This window comes from Cervus elaphus, chromosome 6 (genome assembly GCF_910594005.1).
Source record: "Cervus elaphus chromosome 6, mCerEla1.1, whole genome shotgun sequence".
Classification (NCBI taxonomy): Eukaryota; Metazoa; Chordata; class Mammalia; order Artiodactyla; family Cervidae; genus Cervus; species Cervus elaphus.
The window spans coordinates 8,455,645-8,468,948 of record NC_057820.1 but is presented as its reverse complement, the minus strand read 5'-3'; the positions used below and the strand labels follow the sequence as shown (position 1 = coordinate 8,468,948).

General features: G+C 45.9%; 1 protein-coding gene across 1 annotated transcript in view; it reads right to left on the bottom strand.

The window, feature by feature from the left end:
• BOD1L1 (biorientation of chromosomes in cell division 1 like 1) overlaps positions 1–12,832 on the bottom strand; it is a 51,359-nt gene extending 38,527 nt beyond the window's left edge. Inside the window, exons 1-5 of the mRNA XM_043906174.1 lie at positions 12,444–12,832; positions 7,125–7,249; positions 2,401–2,591; positions 1,309–1,923; positions 591–740 (exon numbers count right to left, since the gene is read on the bottom strand). Of these exons, the coding sequence (XP_043762109.1) occupies positions 591–740; positions 1,309–1,923; positions 2,401–2,591; positions 7,125–7,249; positions 12,444–12,680 (1,318 nt within the window). The 5' untranslated portion in view covers positions 12,681–12,832. The remainder of the gene's footprint in view (positions 1–590; positions 741–1,308; positions 1,924–2,400; positions 2,592–7,124; positions 7,250–12,443) is intronic.
• Between the last annotated feature and the right edge of the window lie 472 nt (positions 12,833–13,304).

Below are 13,304 nucleotides of genomic sequence, written 5' to 3'. Positions count from 1 at the left end.
TCACATGTTAAAGAGAAACATAAGGTATTAGTTAGAAGCCAGGATGTAGGTTTGAAATGGTGCTGTGCTCACTAGCTACATGACTCCTGGTGACTATGTGATTCCGGGTGACGGACTATATAGCCTATTGCCTTTTCCCTTGGCTGATTTTAATGTGTCCCTCAGCTGTAAGAAACCATAACCATGAATTTAATAGCTTTCAACAAGTCCTTCTAGTGAATTACCAAACCTGAGGGTGGTCTTGGGGATCTGAATTTGCAGTGGGTGGCAGAGTGAGGACAGTCTTGCTGACTGTGCCCCTCCAAACACTCAAAACATGGCATGTTCAAGCATGATCTCATCCAACTCTTGTAACAATCCTAGGGAGTGGAGCTAAGAGATAGAGAACCTAGGCTTGTTGAAGTTTAGTAACTTACCAAGCTTGCTCAGATAGACAATCTTGGAGCTGGGACTCAGAAATAAATCTTCCAACTAAAAGTCCCAAGCTCCTGCCACGGCGCCACACTGTCTTTCACGACACAGCCATCTGAATATACAAATACTGCTCAACAGGAAGCTTCACAGAGGCTTTATTAAGTAAAATGCTTTACCATCTGATGTAATCTCTCCTTCTTCCATGCTCTCAGACATCACAACCTCCTCCTCAGTGTCTTCTTCAAAAGATGAAAGGTCACTGGTGTGGACGGAGCTAACTGTGATGTCTGTAAGTCCATCCACATCAGAATCTATCAAAGAGAAATCTACAAGACAATGAAACATAGAAAATAAATCGTCTTGTGTAAGAACAGAAACAGCACCCAATTCCTAAATTACATTAACATTTTTCTGCTTTAACTGCTCAAAGAACTTCAACTTCAGAAATAATCTCTCACCATTAGTAACCAATATCAAATAAGGTAGAGCTGTTTTCAGAAAACAAAAAGGCAAGGTTATCCTATAAAATTAATAAAACTGATGTGAATGATATACAAAAAGCAAATATTAAGTAACTGAAATATTCACTATCTAGTATTTTAAAGATTAGCATATATGACTATTAATTTGCTTGGAATAATGTATGTGAATAAATTATGGGTTAAATTATAAGGTTTAGAATGTCTCTGTTCATTTGCATTGTGAACTGGCACATGAGAATGGAAAGGAAATATACAAATGCTTAATGCTCATTTTAGCAAAGAGAATATGAGTTTTCAGGCTTTAAAAACACAAGTAGCAAATATATTTATAAAACTTTGAAGGCAAATTTGATGTGACCCCAGTGGACACTCATTGTTCTTTAAACTGTTGTAGACTTTCCCAAGTTTTTACCTTCTTTTGTTCCTTCGCCAGTTTTAGCTTTACTATTGGTTTTTTCTGAAGGAAGTTTTGAACATTCTACTTCTTTATCCTTTGCTTGTTTTTCATCTTTTACTCTTTGTACATCTTCGCTTCTTTTTGAGTGATCGATTTTCTTTTCAGTCTTTTCCTTCTTCTCTTTCTTTCTTTCTGCCTTTTCATTGCTGTCTGGCTTCTTTTCACCTTTATCTGCTGATTTGCTTTTTTGGTCACTGCTTTCTTGTTGAGCATCCTTATTTAGCAGAACTGAACTAGTACTTTCTCTTGTGTGATTTTTCATTTCTTCAGTTGGACAAGGGGGATCACTAAGTTCTTCAGACCCAGGGGCAGCTTCCTGCCCTTCCCCTGAAGAGTCAGGTGTAGATTTTTCTTTATCAGCTGTGTCCTCTGAAGTCCTCTCTTTCTCAGCACTAGTGTCAGTGCTTGGCTGAGATGGGGGTTTTTTGGACATTCTCTCACCGGTCTTGGCATTTGACGTTTCTGTCGAAGCCCTGGCAGCACTAGCTTCTTGGTTGAGAGAAGTGATAGTTTCCAAGATGGACATGGCATCACTGGCCACGTTCGCACTGGGTCCGGGGGTGGGGACACCTTGGAGGGAAAGACACGTTTTAGAATAAATTTGTGCAGAAGGTAAAGCCCTCTGCAGACTCAAGGCCACTTGTCACTGTCAGTTTTATGTGACACACACATTTTTAGACTTTCAGGTACTAGTGCTAAGACTTAACACACTCTAAATTCTCTACCTCCGTAATACAGAATCTTAGGCACCATGCAAATGTGAGAACAGTCTAGTTCCCAGAAAAAGAATATGTTCTCTAATTATTGTAATTATTGCCTCTACTGAAACACACACACACCCATCCACTACATTATTAAAATGACCATTATTTAAAAAAAAGAAAAGAACTGTTACGCCAGTTGAAGAATCTGGGTGATAATTAAAATAACTACAATTTCATGAGAATGGCCGAAAAGAGAAATATTTTAAAGAACTAAATACCCCTAACTTGGTAATCAGCGCAAGAAGAGAAGCAAAGGAACTGCCCAGGAATAAAAGCAAAGCACCCTGCGTGATGGTGGAAGAGTCCGGCTTCTCGTCGTCCGGGGCGGTGCTGCCACCCGCGTCCTCCTTGTGATTGAGCGTGGCCAGAAACTCATGCACGGCTTTCTCCACCTGAGGTCTGAATGTGTGGTTGATCTTTGGATCCACAACCTGAGAAATAATTCGGTCAATACCAGACTCCAACATTCCTGATCTGAAACACAGGATAATTAACAGAAAAGTGGGAAAAAAAAAGAGAGAAATTAATGTAGTATTAAACAAACTCCTTTTAAGTAAAGCTGTATCAAAACAAACTGCCTCCTCTCCATCCTTCTTGGATTACAAGAAGAATACACAACAGAAAATAAGTTTCACACTATAGCGGCATTTAACATAGCATACTGCAAAAAAAAAAAATTACATAAAATATGTCACATCTACACTGTGTCACTAGTGGAAATACTAAAGCAGACAGAACAAAAGCAAAACAAAATACCTTTAGAACTAGACGTTATCTAAAGGCCAGGCTTGTAGGTGATGCTTACCTCAATCCTGCCCATGGCAGACAGGAATAAATGACCACTAAAGTTGAATTCTGTGTACAAAATAAATCTATGGATTCTACAACTTTAAAAAAAAACCAGAAAGATGTAACTCTCTTACAAGTATTAGTGTGTCCACAAAAACTGAAGAATACACACACAGTGCAATTTCTCCAAACTTTACAAAAAAGAAAAAACACCAAAAGAGACAAAAAAAAGGAAAAACTTTAGAAGAACAAAAACAAAGCTTAAAACTTTTGGCCTTCTTCTTATCTTCTTGCTTTAAAGACGAAATGGTTTATTCATTCAACACTTAGGTTCTTAGTGTCTTAAACACAACAGGCACCACACTAGCTCCTGAGCCACTGCAAATAAGACCTGGTCTCTATTTTGGTTGGGGAGAGAGACACAGAATACCACATGACAGGCACTAGGACATACAATACACTATGAGAAAAGAATATTATCATCATTAGCCATCCCTGAGATGATTTGTGAATGCTTTACAAAGGAGAAGACATTTAACTCGAGTCCTGATTCCAGAGAAGAGAAAGGAAGAAAGTGTTCAAAGAAATATCACACCTAAGAGACAGAGGCGCAAAAAGGCCAACAAAGTCTGAAGCATGAAAACCACAGAGGCCTCTGAACAAAATAGGAGGACACACATTTCTGTGAAGAATCGCACTTCAAGCTTGTTTCTTTCTAACAGGGAAGTGAGGAGTCACAGTTCCCTGGACAGTGTTGGGAGAGCAGGTTCGAGGCCTCCGGCTGTCCCTGCACAGGGCTGAGGTGTCTGTCTTTACGCCCTGCAGGGCTTTGTCTGAGTGCTGGGCTGCCTGGAGTGGAGGATGGATGCGATTAGCCTTTCCTGGGGCACCGTGCAGCCCTGGGATACCACAATTCCGTTTATGTGGGCCACAGAGAAAGATGAGACGCCACTGCACAAAGTAGGTAACCTGCTTTCTAAGTTCTAAGATTCTTATAAAAAAAAAGCTAATCCTCCAAACACCGTTATATCTTAGAGGTGTCTTTAAAATGTAGCAGGTGGAAAAGAAGTGAGGACAAGCAATCTGAAAAATGTTTTAGGGTGCAAACACAAAAAAGGCACAAACTAAAAAATAAAACACACCCTTCAAATGATTGCTTCAGTCTCTTTCCCTGATGCCTACGTTCTGGGCCCCCGTGTACTTATGTTCTCTCTCACCCAGAGGTCCACCCCGATCTTGAAAACGGAGGCCCGCGCTAACAACCACACTGCTCCTCGTGGGCTCATTTCAGTGACGTGTGGGTGCAGCCGGGGCTGCCTCACCAGAGGAGGGGAGAAGTCATAGCTCCAGGTTCAAGGGCAAAGCCAAAATGCCAGCAGCCAGCACTGCCTTCGTGAAGGCTACTTCCCTGTCTTTCCTTAAAACACCGCACAGTTCAGGTCATCATTTCTGAGCTCCCTTGCATTTTAAGGTTCTGTTGTACAAATGAATGCATAAACGGAATAAAATTTTTTTTTTATCTATTGAGCTGGCAGATAGGTTACTGAACCATGCAAAATTGCAGATATTAAACTATCTTGTCTTATGAAAATGGCAACTGTAAACAGTTCAATCTGAGTCAACCGAGTATTTCTCAAAGTATATGCAAGAAAACTGTCCAAAATTGTGTTTATAGGTGCAAATACATTCCTATACCATTAGTAGTTGTCGTTGTTTAGTCATTAAATTGTGTCTGACTCTGTTGCGATCCCACGAACTGTAGCTGCCAGGCTCCTCTGTCATGGGATTTCCTGGGCAGAATACTAAAGTGGGGTGCCATTTCCTTCTCAAGGGGATCTTCCTGATCCAGGGACCATACCCACACCTCCTGCACTGGCCAGCAGATCCTTAAACACTGAGCCACGAGGGAGGCCCTACACCATCAGGTAGACACAGCTAAAAGTTACTCTTTCTTTAGAGTAACTTAAAAATATTATCTAAGAGACTTAAGTTTACTAATGCAATTTAAACGAGAGAACAGTTCAATTAAAAATAAGTAAAGTAGCTAGAAGAAACTGTACAGATGTCGCGGTAAGAGCAATGCCTAAAGTACCCAAGACATGACAATTCGCCGGCTCTGGTCCACAGAGGAGGGTCCCCGTCACCCACAGGCACACTGCTCTAGTGTTAACTGCCAACAGTCACAAGCGCCCCCTACTGCAGTGTCTGGCAATCCCTCACCAAACAAGGTTCTGCGAAAACGTCATTGTGTTGGTACAACAATTTTAAGCGCTTGATTTTACATGGGCAAGACTGAGTTTAGCTCTCTTTAAAAGAACAGAACAAATGACTGCTTCCTGGCTTTAAAGGTTTTGCCTGCTAAGAAGTCAATTTCAAGAAATGTGCCTTCCAGCCAGTCTCTTAACATATGAAGAAAAAGACAAAAAGAATCTAAGACCATTCCCTTCCCAAACATGCTTTTATTTTTTTTTTAAAACAATGTTATTCTTTGTGAAAAGGGAGGCAGCTATGCACACTGTTGTGGGCTGGTGCTCTGAAAGCCTGGATAGTGTTTGTAAGCCTCCGCCCCCCTCCCCGCCTCAGCCTACCCCTGGCCCCCGACCGACCCCTAGCCTCCGACTTGACCCCTAGCGCCCTACCCCCTTTTTTGGTTACTGTTCTCTTGAAGGCCTGTTGCCCAACCGGAAAGGCCTTGACTTCTCCCTAGAAGCAATCAGATGCAGCCCTCTAATGGTATCTTGTGATCTCACCTGGACTCTTTCACAGGTTCCTGAATATCTTTTAAAATGTAGACAACAAACCTACTGTCAAATTTCCCTCTTCTCTTATTTACTAGGACATGCAGTCTGAGCCCCAGGTTCCTGGTTTCTAGGATTACCTGTGGCTAAATGGATCTTTGAATCAGAGTGTAAAGTTTTATTTGTGGGGCTTCCTGTGGGTGAACTATCAAGGGAGCAACACACTAGGTAGGTTTCCAAGGTCCCTGAGGGCCAAGAGAGAACTGAGGGGCAACAGCTATAAAGTGTGCTTCCCCGGCGGCTCAGACGGTGAAGATCCGCCTGCAATGCAGGAGATCTGGGTTTGATCCCTGGGTTGGGAAGATCCCCTGGAGGAGGGCATGGCAACCCACTCCAGTATTCTCGCCTAGAGAATCCCCATGGACAGAGAAGCCTGGCAGGCTCTAATCCATGAGGTTGCAAAGACTCAGACACGACTGAGCGACTAAGCACACAGCTATAAATCAGATTTGTTTAGCTGTTTAAAAAGCCACATTTCGTCCCAGTAGGTGAACTTGAACATAAATATTTGTCAAGGCAGGAAGACTAAAAAGCACTTTTAAAATAATGCAGTCAGCTTTTCTGGGGTGTGAGGCAGGGAGAGACGGTTCAAGTCTTCTTACCTTGGTGAATACTTATATTCATGAACAATATTGTAAGTCTGCTCTTTGGGGGAACAAATATGATCTTTCTAGGTCCATCTAAACATTGCAGCTTTTCTCGCTCTCTTTGTGTTTGCCAAGAAACGGACTCTAACAGGTCCAAATGTACCACCACTCCCTTTTTGGTTATATCATCACTAAAACCCACAAGCAAAATCACAGGAAAATTTAAAAAAAAAAACACACACACACCAGCAAGTCCCTGGTGGTCCAGGGGTTAGTACTCAGCACTTTCACTGCTAGGGCCAGGTTCAATCGCTGACAGGGGAACTAAGATCTTACAAGCCACACTTGGCCAGAAAAAAAAAAAGCAAGCAGTTATATTAGAACATAGAAGACACTGTCTCAAATCAGGAGAAAGCGTTTCAATTTCAGTCATCTTTAACGTCTTTATTTGTAAACCAGGAATAATAAAGCCTGGTTCCAGGGTCAAAAAAGTAAGTGTGAACGTAACTGCATAGGACACACTGACCAATCTGGCGTTTGCCATCATTCACATCACATCACATCTAGAGGGCTTTTTACTGAAGTCACATAGTCACTCCTTCAATATTTCCAAAGGTCTATAGGAACAATCAGACTGCCAAATTTATGAGGGAAATTGAAGAGATTTAGAGTCTACTCTACAATTACACTGTATCATTGTAAGAAGTAGCCACACCAGATCTGACAAAATTATCACAAGGTGAACAAACTTCCACAAATGTCTCAGCCTTCAGGCAAGGCACACAGTGACATTCTTAAGCGTTCCTAGGAACTCTTGCAAATCTGAAACTTACTTGAGCACTTGCTGTCGAATATTGTTTCTAAGCTGGTTCTTGTTGAGGTGGGGACTCCATGTATGAGTTGCCAAGTGGTTTGCAACAAAGTTGTCAACACGCTGTCTCAGATTCTGATAGGCAGGCTAGAGAGAAAGAAAAAGATATCAATGTTAAAAACCTCACTGTTACATAATATCAACACTAATATCCATAAGTCCCAGGAATCTGAGTATCTTTAGCAGTGTTAACATTTTACAGCATCAATTTGGCAACAAAGTTTCATGGTTTGATAACCTTGTGTTATGCTCCTGCTTCAGAATAAAACAAGACTCATTCAAATACTATTTATCTAAAACAAAATGTTTACAGATGAAAACAAAGACAAATATACCTATTTATGGACAAGGGACTAGAAGATAAGATACCAAGAAGTGTGACTGTTAGATGATTTGAAGCCAAGAAATGGAGAAGAGCAAAGTGAGGCTTCATTGAGAATAGCATCCCAGTTGGACCTTCAAAGTTTCACAGCAGAGCTGGGAGTAGGAAAGGCGGGCCGCACAGGTACACCCAGCAATGTAAGAGCAGGTGGATGAGAAAACAGGGAGTCAGGAGCACTGGGGAGCCCCCACACCATTAAATCCAATTTTGTTGGAGGATAGAAAACAAAAACAGAGAAATGAGGTTGGAAACATAACTTGGAACCAGGGTTTGGAAGAATTTGAGGACCATATACGAAGCCTGCAATTATTGGGAGAGAGAATGGGAACCCACAGCACATATGAGCAGCGTGATATGTGATAGCTGACCTGATATTCCTATGGTGAGAGAGTAAACAGACTAAAAATATTCACAGGAAAGCATGCAATAAGTAGAAGAATGGAAATCTGTACTGGAGTGGCAAAAATGGGCTGAAAGGCATGGATCCAAGAGAAACTATGAAGGGACAACTGCTGGAACTAGGTGTTACATTAGATGTAAGGCACTGGTTCCTAACTGGAAGCAATTTTGCGTCCCCCCACTCTACACCCACCCAGGTAACCTCTGGCAATGCCTGGAGACATCTCTAATTGTCACTGCTGAGGGGAGTTGCTAGTGGCATCCTAGTGGGCACAGGACAGTCCCCCCCTACAAAGGACTATCCAGCCCAAAATATCAGCTGTGCTAAAGCTGAGCACTACTGATACGCAGGAAGCAGGAGAGACGACACACGTTAACAGGCCGTTTCTACACTGCCTGGAAGGGCTGTCTGACTGCATGCTTCCTTCCTACAAGCTGTCCCCGCCACGCATGCTCTTTACATCTTTTATGTGACTTTTTTTTTTTAATGTGACTTTTAATGTAGATGAGTCTGAGTATTCCTGAATGATTTTAAGCAAAACTGTACCACCTCCGTTTCTGCTGTTTGCTCCCTTACCCTTCAAAGTTTATGCTCTAGTCCTAAGTTCTCATTATTTTAATCATGTACACCTACCACTCCTTCTCCCTGCCCAGCTGGCAAACTTCTCACCTTCAGAGCCTACCTAACCCGTAAAGTCACCCTGACACCCCAGGTAGGCATCCATGGCCCTTCTCCCACGTACCAACTGTCTCCGATACACACTATCATTCAAGTAATTCTTGTATTGTATTCTATTTTAGGGAGTGGGGGTCCAATATTTATCTCTTTACTGAAGTGTAAGTCTTCTCCTCTCACTCTTTTAAACTTTGTTTCCACACACCTTTTCACACTGCTGGGCAGATAAGCAACTAAAAAGTAGTTATCAGATGAGATGACTGGGTTGTGGAGATGAGAAAGATTTTATCCCTCTATGACACCCCTCCACCCCTTCCAGTTACCAGAATTTCACTAATACCTATATTCTATCCTCTATTCTATACCTATATTTAACTGGGAAAGATTGAAGGCAAAAGGAGAAGGGGGTGGCAGAGGATGAGATGGTTAGATAGCATCATTGACTCAATGGACACAAATTTGAGCAAACTCTGGGAGATAGCAGAAGACAGGGAAGCCTGGCGTGCTGCAATCCATGGGGTTGCGAAGAGTTGAACACGACTTAGTGAATGAACAACAAATATTACATCTGACCAAAACTAGTCTTGTGATTATTTCTCATGCTCCTCTCCATTTATCCAAAATTCATGTGAATGAGAATTAATTTTCTCCCTGATGATTCTAAAACAATATTCTTCCCAATATTTCCAAACCTCAGCAACACCAGGCTCAAATGTCACAATGTATTTAGCACTCTACTTGCCCATAAAACAACCTTGAATTTGAACTATTAAAGTTAAATCTCTTGGTTTCTAAGTTCTTGTTTAGGTAAAAAAGCCTAGTGACTACAATAATATTTGGGCCTCCATTACTCTTCTGGGAAGAGCTATCTCTTTTTCCAGTGCTCCTGGCCAAAAGCCTTCACATCGTAGAGGCTCCTCCTCCTCCTCCACGCCTCACCCGAACCAGCAGCAAATCCCCCGGCATTAGCCTCAGAACACAGCCGGAGCCCGAGCCCCTCCCACCCCTCCACCGCTACCACTCCTGCACGGAGCCTTCTCGTCGCCTGCCCAGGTTACAGCTGCGGACCGCCCGCACCTGGTCCACTCCTGCTGTCTGAAGTCTGCTTCCACAGTGCAGCTAGTGCCGATCTTCTACAGTTGGGGGGGACCATGTCGTTACTGTCCAAACCACATCACGGCTAAAGTAAAGGGGGTACTGTAAATGACTCCATGAGGCCAAGCCATCAAAGATGGAAGTCAGATCACGTCCCGCTTCTGCTCTAACACCTGCCAGTGGCTTCTCAGCTCCAGGGAGCGCCAAACTTACCAGGGCTTGGGCAGCTCTCTAAAGCGAGGGTGGCAGGGGGCTCCAACCTCAGCTCTGAGCCCTTTCTCCCTCAGCAGGCTCTGCCTCAGGCCTTCTGCACTTGCTGTGCTCCCCAGCTGGCATGCTCAGCCCCCCGCCGCTGAACAGCTCCTTCAGCGATGGCTCAAATGTCATCTTGTCCAATCTTCCCTGGACAACTTATGCAAAACACACCACCAACCCTTTCCACCCTCATCCTGCTTTCTCTCTCCCACAGAACCTCTCACGAGTGATATACTTCCTCAGATGGGCTTCAAGTTCAAATCAGCAGGGACTTTCTGTTCACTGCTGTGTCCCTGGTACCTAAAACAATGCCTGGTGTATAATAAGTATTTGCTGGGTGAATAAACTTACATTATTTCTGTCTCTGATTTTTCTTTTAAATCTGAAAAGAAATAGACAATAATTATGGTGACCAGGAGCTACTTCCAGCTGAGAAAGTATCCAAAAATTGGCCTCTAAGACCTGGAGTGAAAGGGGCCATATTCACTTGGTCAGGGAGCACCCTGCCAAGTCCCGAGAGGTGGGCCTGTCTTGATTTTTCCTCCTCACTTGCTACTCAGTGCACAGGGGTTGGAATGGCTTTGAAACCTGGCTCCTGGGATCTGGAGGCCAGAGCAGAGGAGCCCCAGCATGAGCTGGATCTTGGGCTGCGTGCTAATGTCAACATGCGCACTTGTTCTAGTTCTCGTTAGATTGTCAAACCAATTGCGCTTCCTTCTTTCCCCCCAAGAAATGTTTTAGGACTCTACTTTGAGAGGTGCTGGCAGGAACATTACAGGCACAACAATAATATTCAGAGGGAATGTGGATGCAGAAAAAGTTGAGCCTTAAATACTGTAGCTCCCCACCCCCCAACTGCTGGTGTATTTGAATTTTCAATCTGCATACACAATGATGACACACGGATTTGTAGGTTTCTAAGGACAGCAAAGTGAAATCTCTACTTGCCAAATTAAAACAAACAAACAAACAAACAAAAAAACAGCTTTACTTATTGACAGTTGGGTAACATTTACTTCCCCATGTCCTATGGAAAAAAAAAAAGGATGGAAGGAAGGGAGAGGGAGGAAGAAAGCCAACTGGCATCATTTTCAAACAGGCAGTTGCGCATATTCCCTGAAATGAAGTGAGAAAACTACATACTACCTACATAGATAAATATCCCCAAGAAAATTCAATTTCATGTGGTCCAGAAACTCCAACACCCCCAAAAGGCACATTCTATTTCTGGTCTACAAGGTGGGCCAGAGTTCTTAAAAGGGAAGATGTCCCTAGACTGTCAGAAAGGTTTCCCTAGAGGCGATAAGGGAATGGTGTGTGCTTCACCTCAAAGCCCTTTCCTCAAACAAACACGCTTCTTTAGAAGAGCTGAACATGCTATGTGAAAACCCTGACCCCATCGAAACTCTGAACCAATGAACCAAACCAGATCTAAGTTTAAAAAAAAAAAAAAACTTTCCCCCAACTGGTTCCAACCAAAGCTTCCTGCTTCACTTGCTTCTAGACCTACTGGGTTTCCATCCACCTACTGAATGCACCTTCCCGTTTTCTCTACTCAGCCTTTGCAGAACCACCCAAGATGACCCGCTCCTGCGAATCCCCCTTTCACTTTGACACTTGGTACAAACTCCCTTTCCCTTCCCAGCCCCGCTATTTTTATACAGGGAACCTTTCCCCTATACCCCTTACTCTTCCCAACTCACTCTTCTGTCCAGTCCTTCTTCCCTCCTTCCCTGCCGTCACCCCTCCTCCGTCCTTTCCTCCGTTCCCTCTACCCCTCCCCTCTGACCCCTCCTCCTTTCTCACTTTAGAGACATGACTTGGCCTGAGGGATTAAATCAGTGTCCCTGGGGGAAACAAAAGCCCCAACCCCCGTACCCCACCTTTCCATCGACCAGCTCTGCGCCCCTCACCAAGTCCAGCATTGCAAACACTGCAAACAATTCGATTCATTACCACTTAGCGCTTTCTCCGAAGGACAAAGACCTGACCCTTACCAGCAATCTTCAAGAAAGGAGGCAAAAACAACTTGGGACGCAAAGTAAACCCGAGGTGGGGGGCGGTGAGTGGAAATCAGAGATGAAAGCGCCGTTAGCCTTAGCGCAGACGAGTCTCCAAAAGACCAGTAACTCGGTGTGGCTCACCCCTATATTCCCAGCACCTAAGCAGTGCCTGGCACGTAGGAGATGCTTAACACTAGTCTGTTAAAGCAACGAAAGGCTGAGCGAATGAATGAACACAGCGAGCCCCACAGCGCCGGGCACGAATCGGCCCCTCAGAGAGGAAGCGGCTGCGCAGGGCACTCCGGGGTGGGCAGGCGGCGCGCTCCAGAGCGGCCCCGGGGCTGGGGACGCCGAGGCAGCCGCCGGCCCACCGACCGATGGCGGGCTACCGACTGCCTGCCCGGCAAGGTGGCGGCCCGTGGGGTCGTCCCCGGTCCCCACGCGCCCGCAGCTCCCCCGCGCGCCCCGCACCTTGGTGTCCACGTCGGCCAGGCAGTCCCGGCGGAACTGGTCGAAGAGCCCCTGGCTCTTGAGGTGGTTCACGATCATGGCCACGAGCTGCGGGTCCCCGGCGCCGGCGCCCGCACCCCCGGCCCCGCCCGCGCCCGAGCCAGCCCCGGGGCCGGGCGGCGGCGGCGGCGGCTGCGGCTGCGGCGGGGGAGGCGGTGGCGCGGGAGGAGGTGGCTGCGGCTGCGGGTTGGTGGCCATGGCGGACTGGGCCCGGGGAGGAGCGCAGTGAGCCCCGGGCGGGCGGCGCTCCTGGGAGGCGGCGGCTGCACCGGTCCCGCCGCCTGAGGGAAGCCAACGGGATGTTGTTACGGAACCAGCGGATCCAGAGCGACCCCGGAAGTGAAAGGGAACTACGGGGGGCGGGGGGAGGAAGGAGGAAGGAGAAAAAAAAAAGCGGTGACAAAGGCCACAGAGGCGCGTCTACGGCGGCCGCGAGGGGCCAGTTCCGGTTTTCGCGGAGCACGGGCGCCCTCGCGAGGCTGGGCTAGGTGGGAGGCGGCGGCCTGAAACCCGGCTGCGCCGGCAGCGAGCGGCGGGCGGTCATCGGGGGCCTGGGTTTGGAGTCCTGGGCAGTCGGGCGTTCGACTGGCGCAACACCCCGGGGCCCGAGGGCCGGCTGAGTGGCGGCACGCGGGGCCGGGCTGGCCGGGGCCGGGGAGCGAAACGTAGGCCGGGTTCGAGCCGCGATGGCGTTTAGGCCTGACGCTCTTGTTCCTGTTTCCCAGAGCGGTTGAGATCCGTAGACATTCCCGTGCAAAAGCGTGGGTAGAACTGCTTATTCTTAACTCTCCCAGACTTCCTTGTTCTCAGTCTGTGATCTCT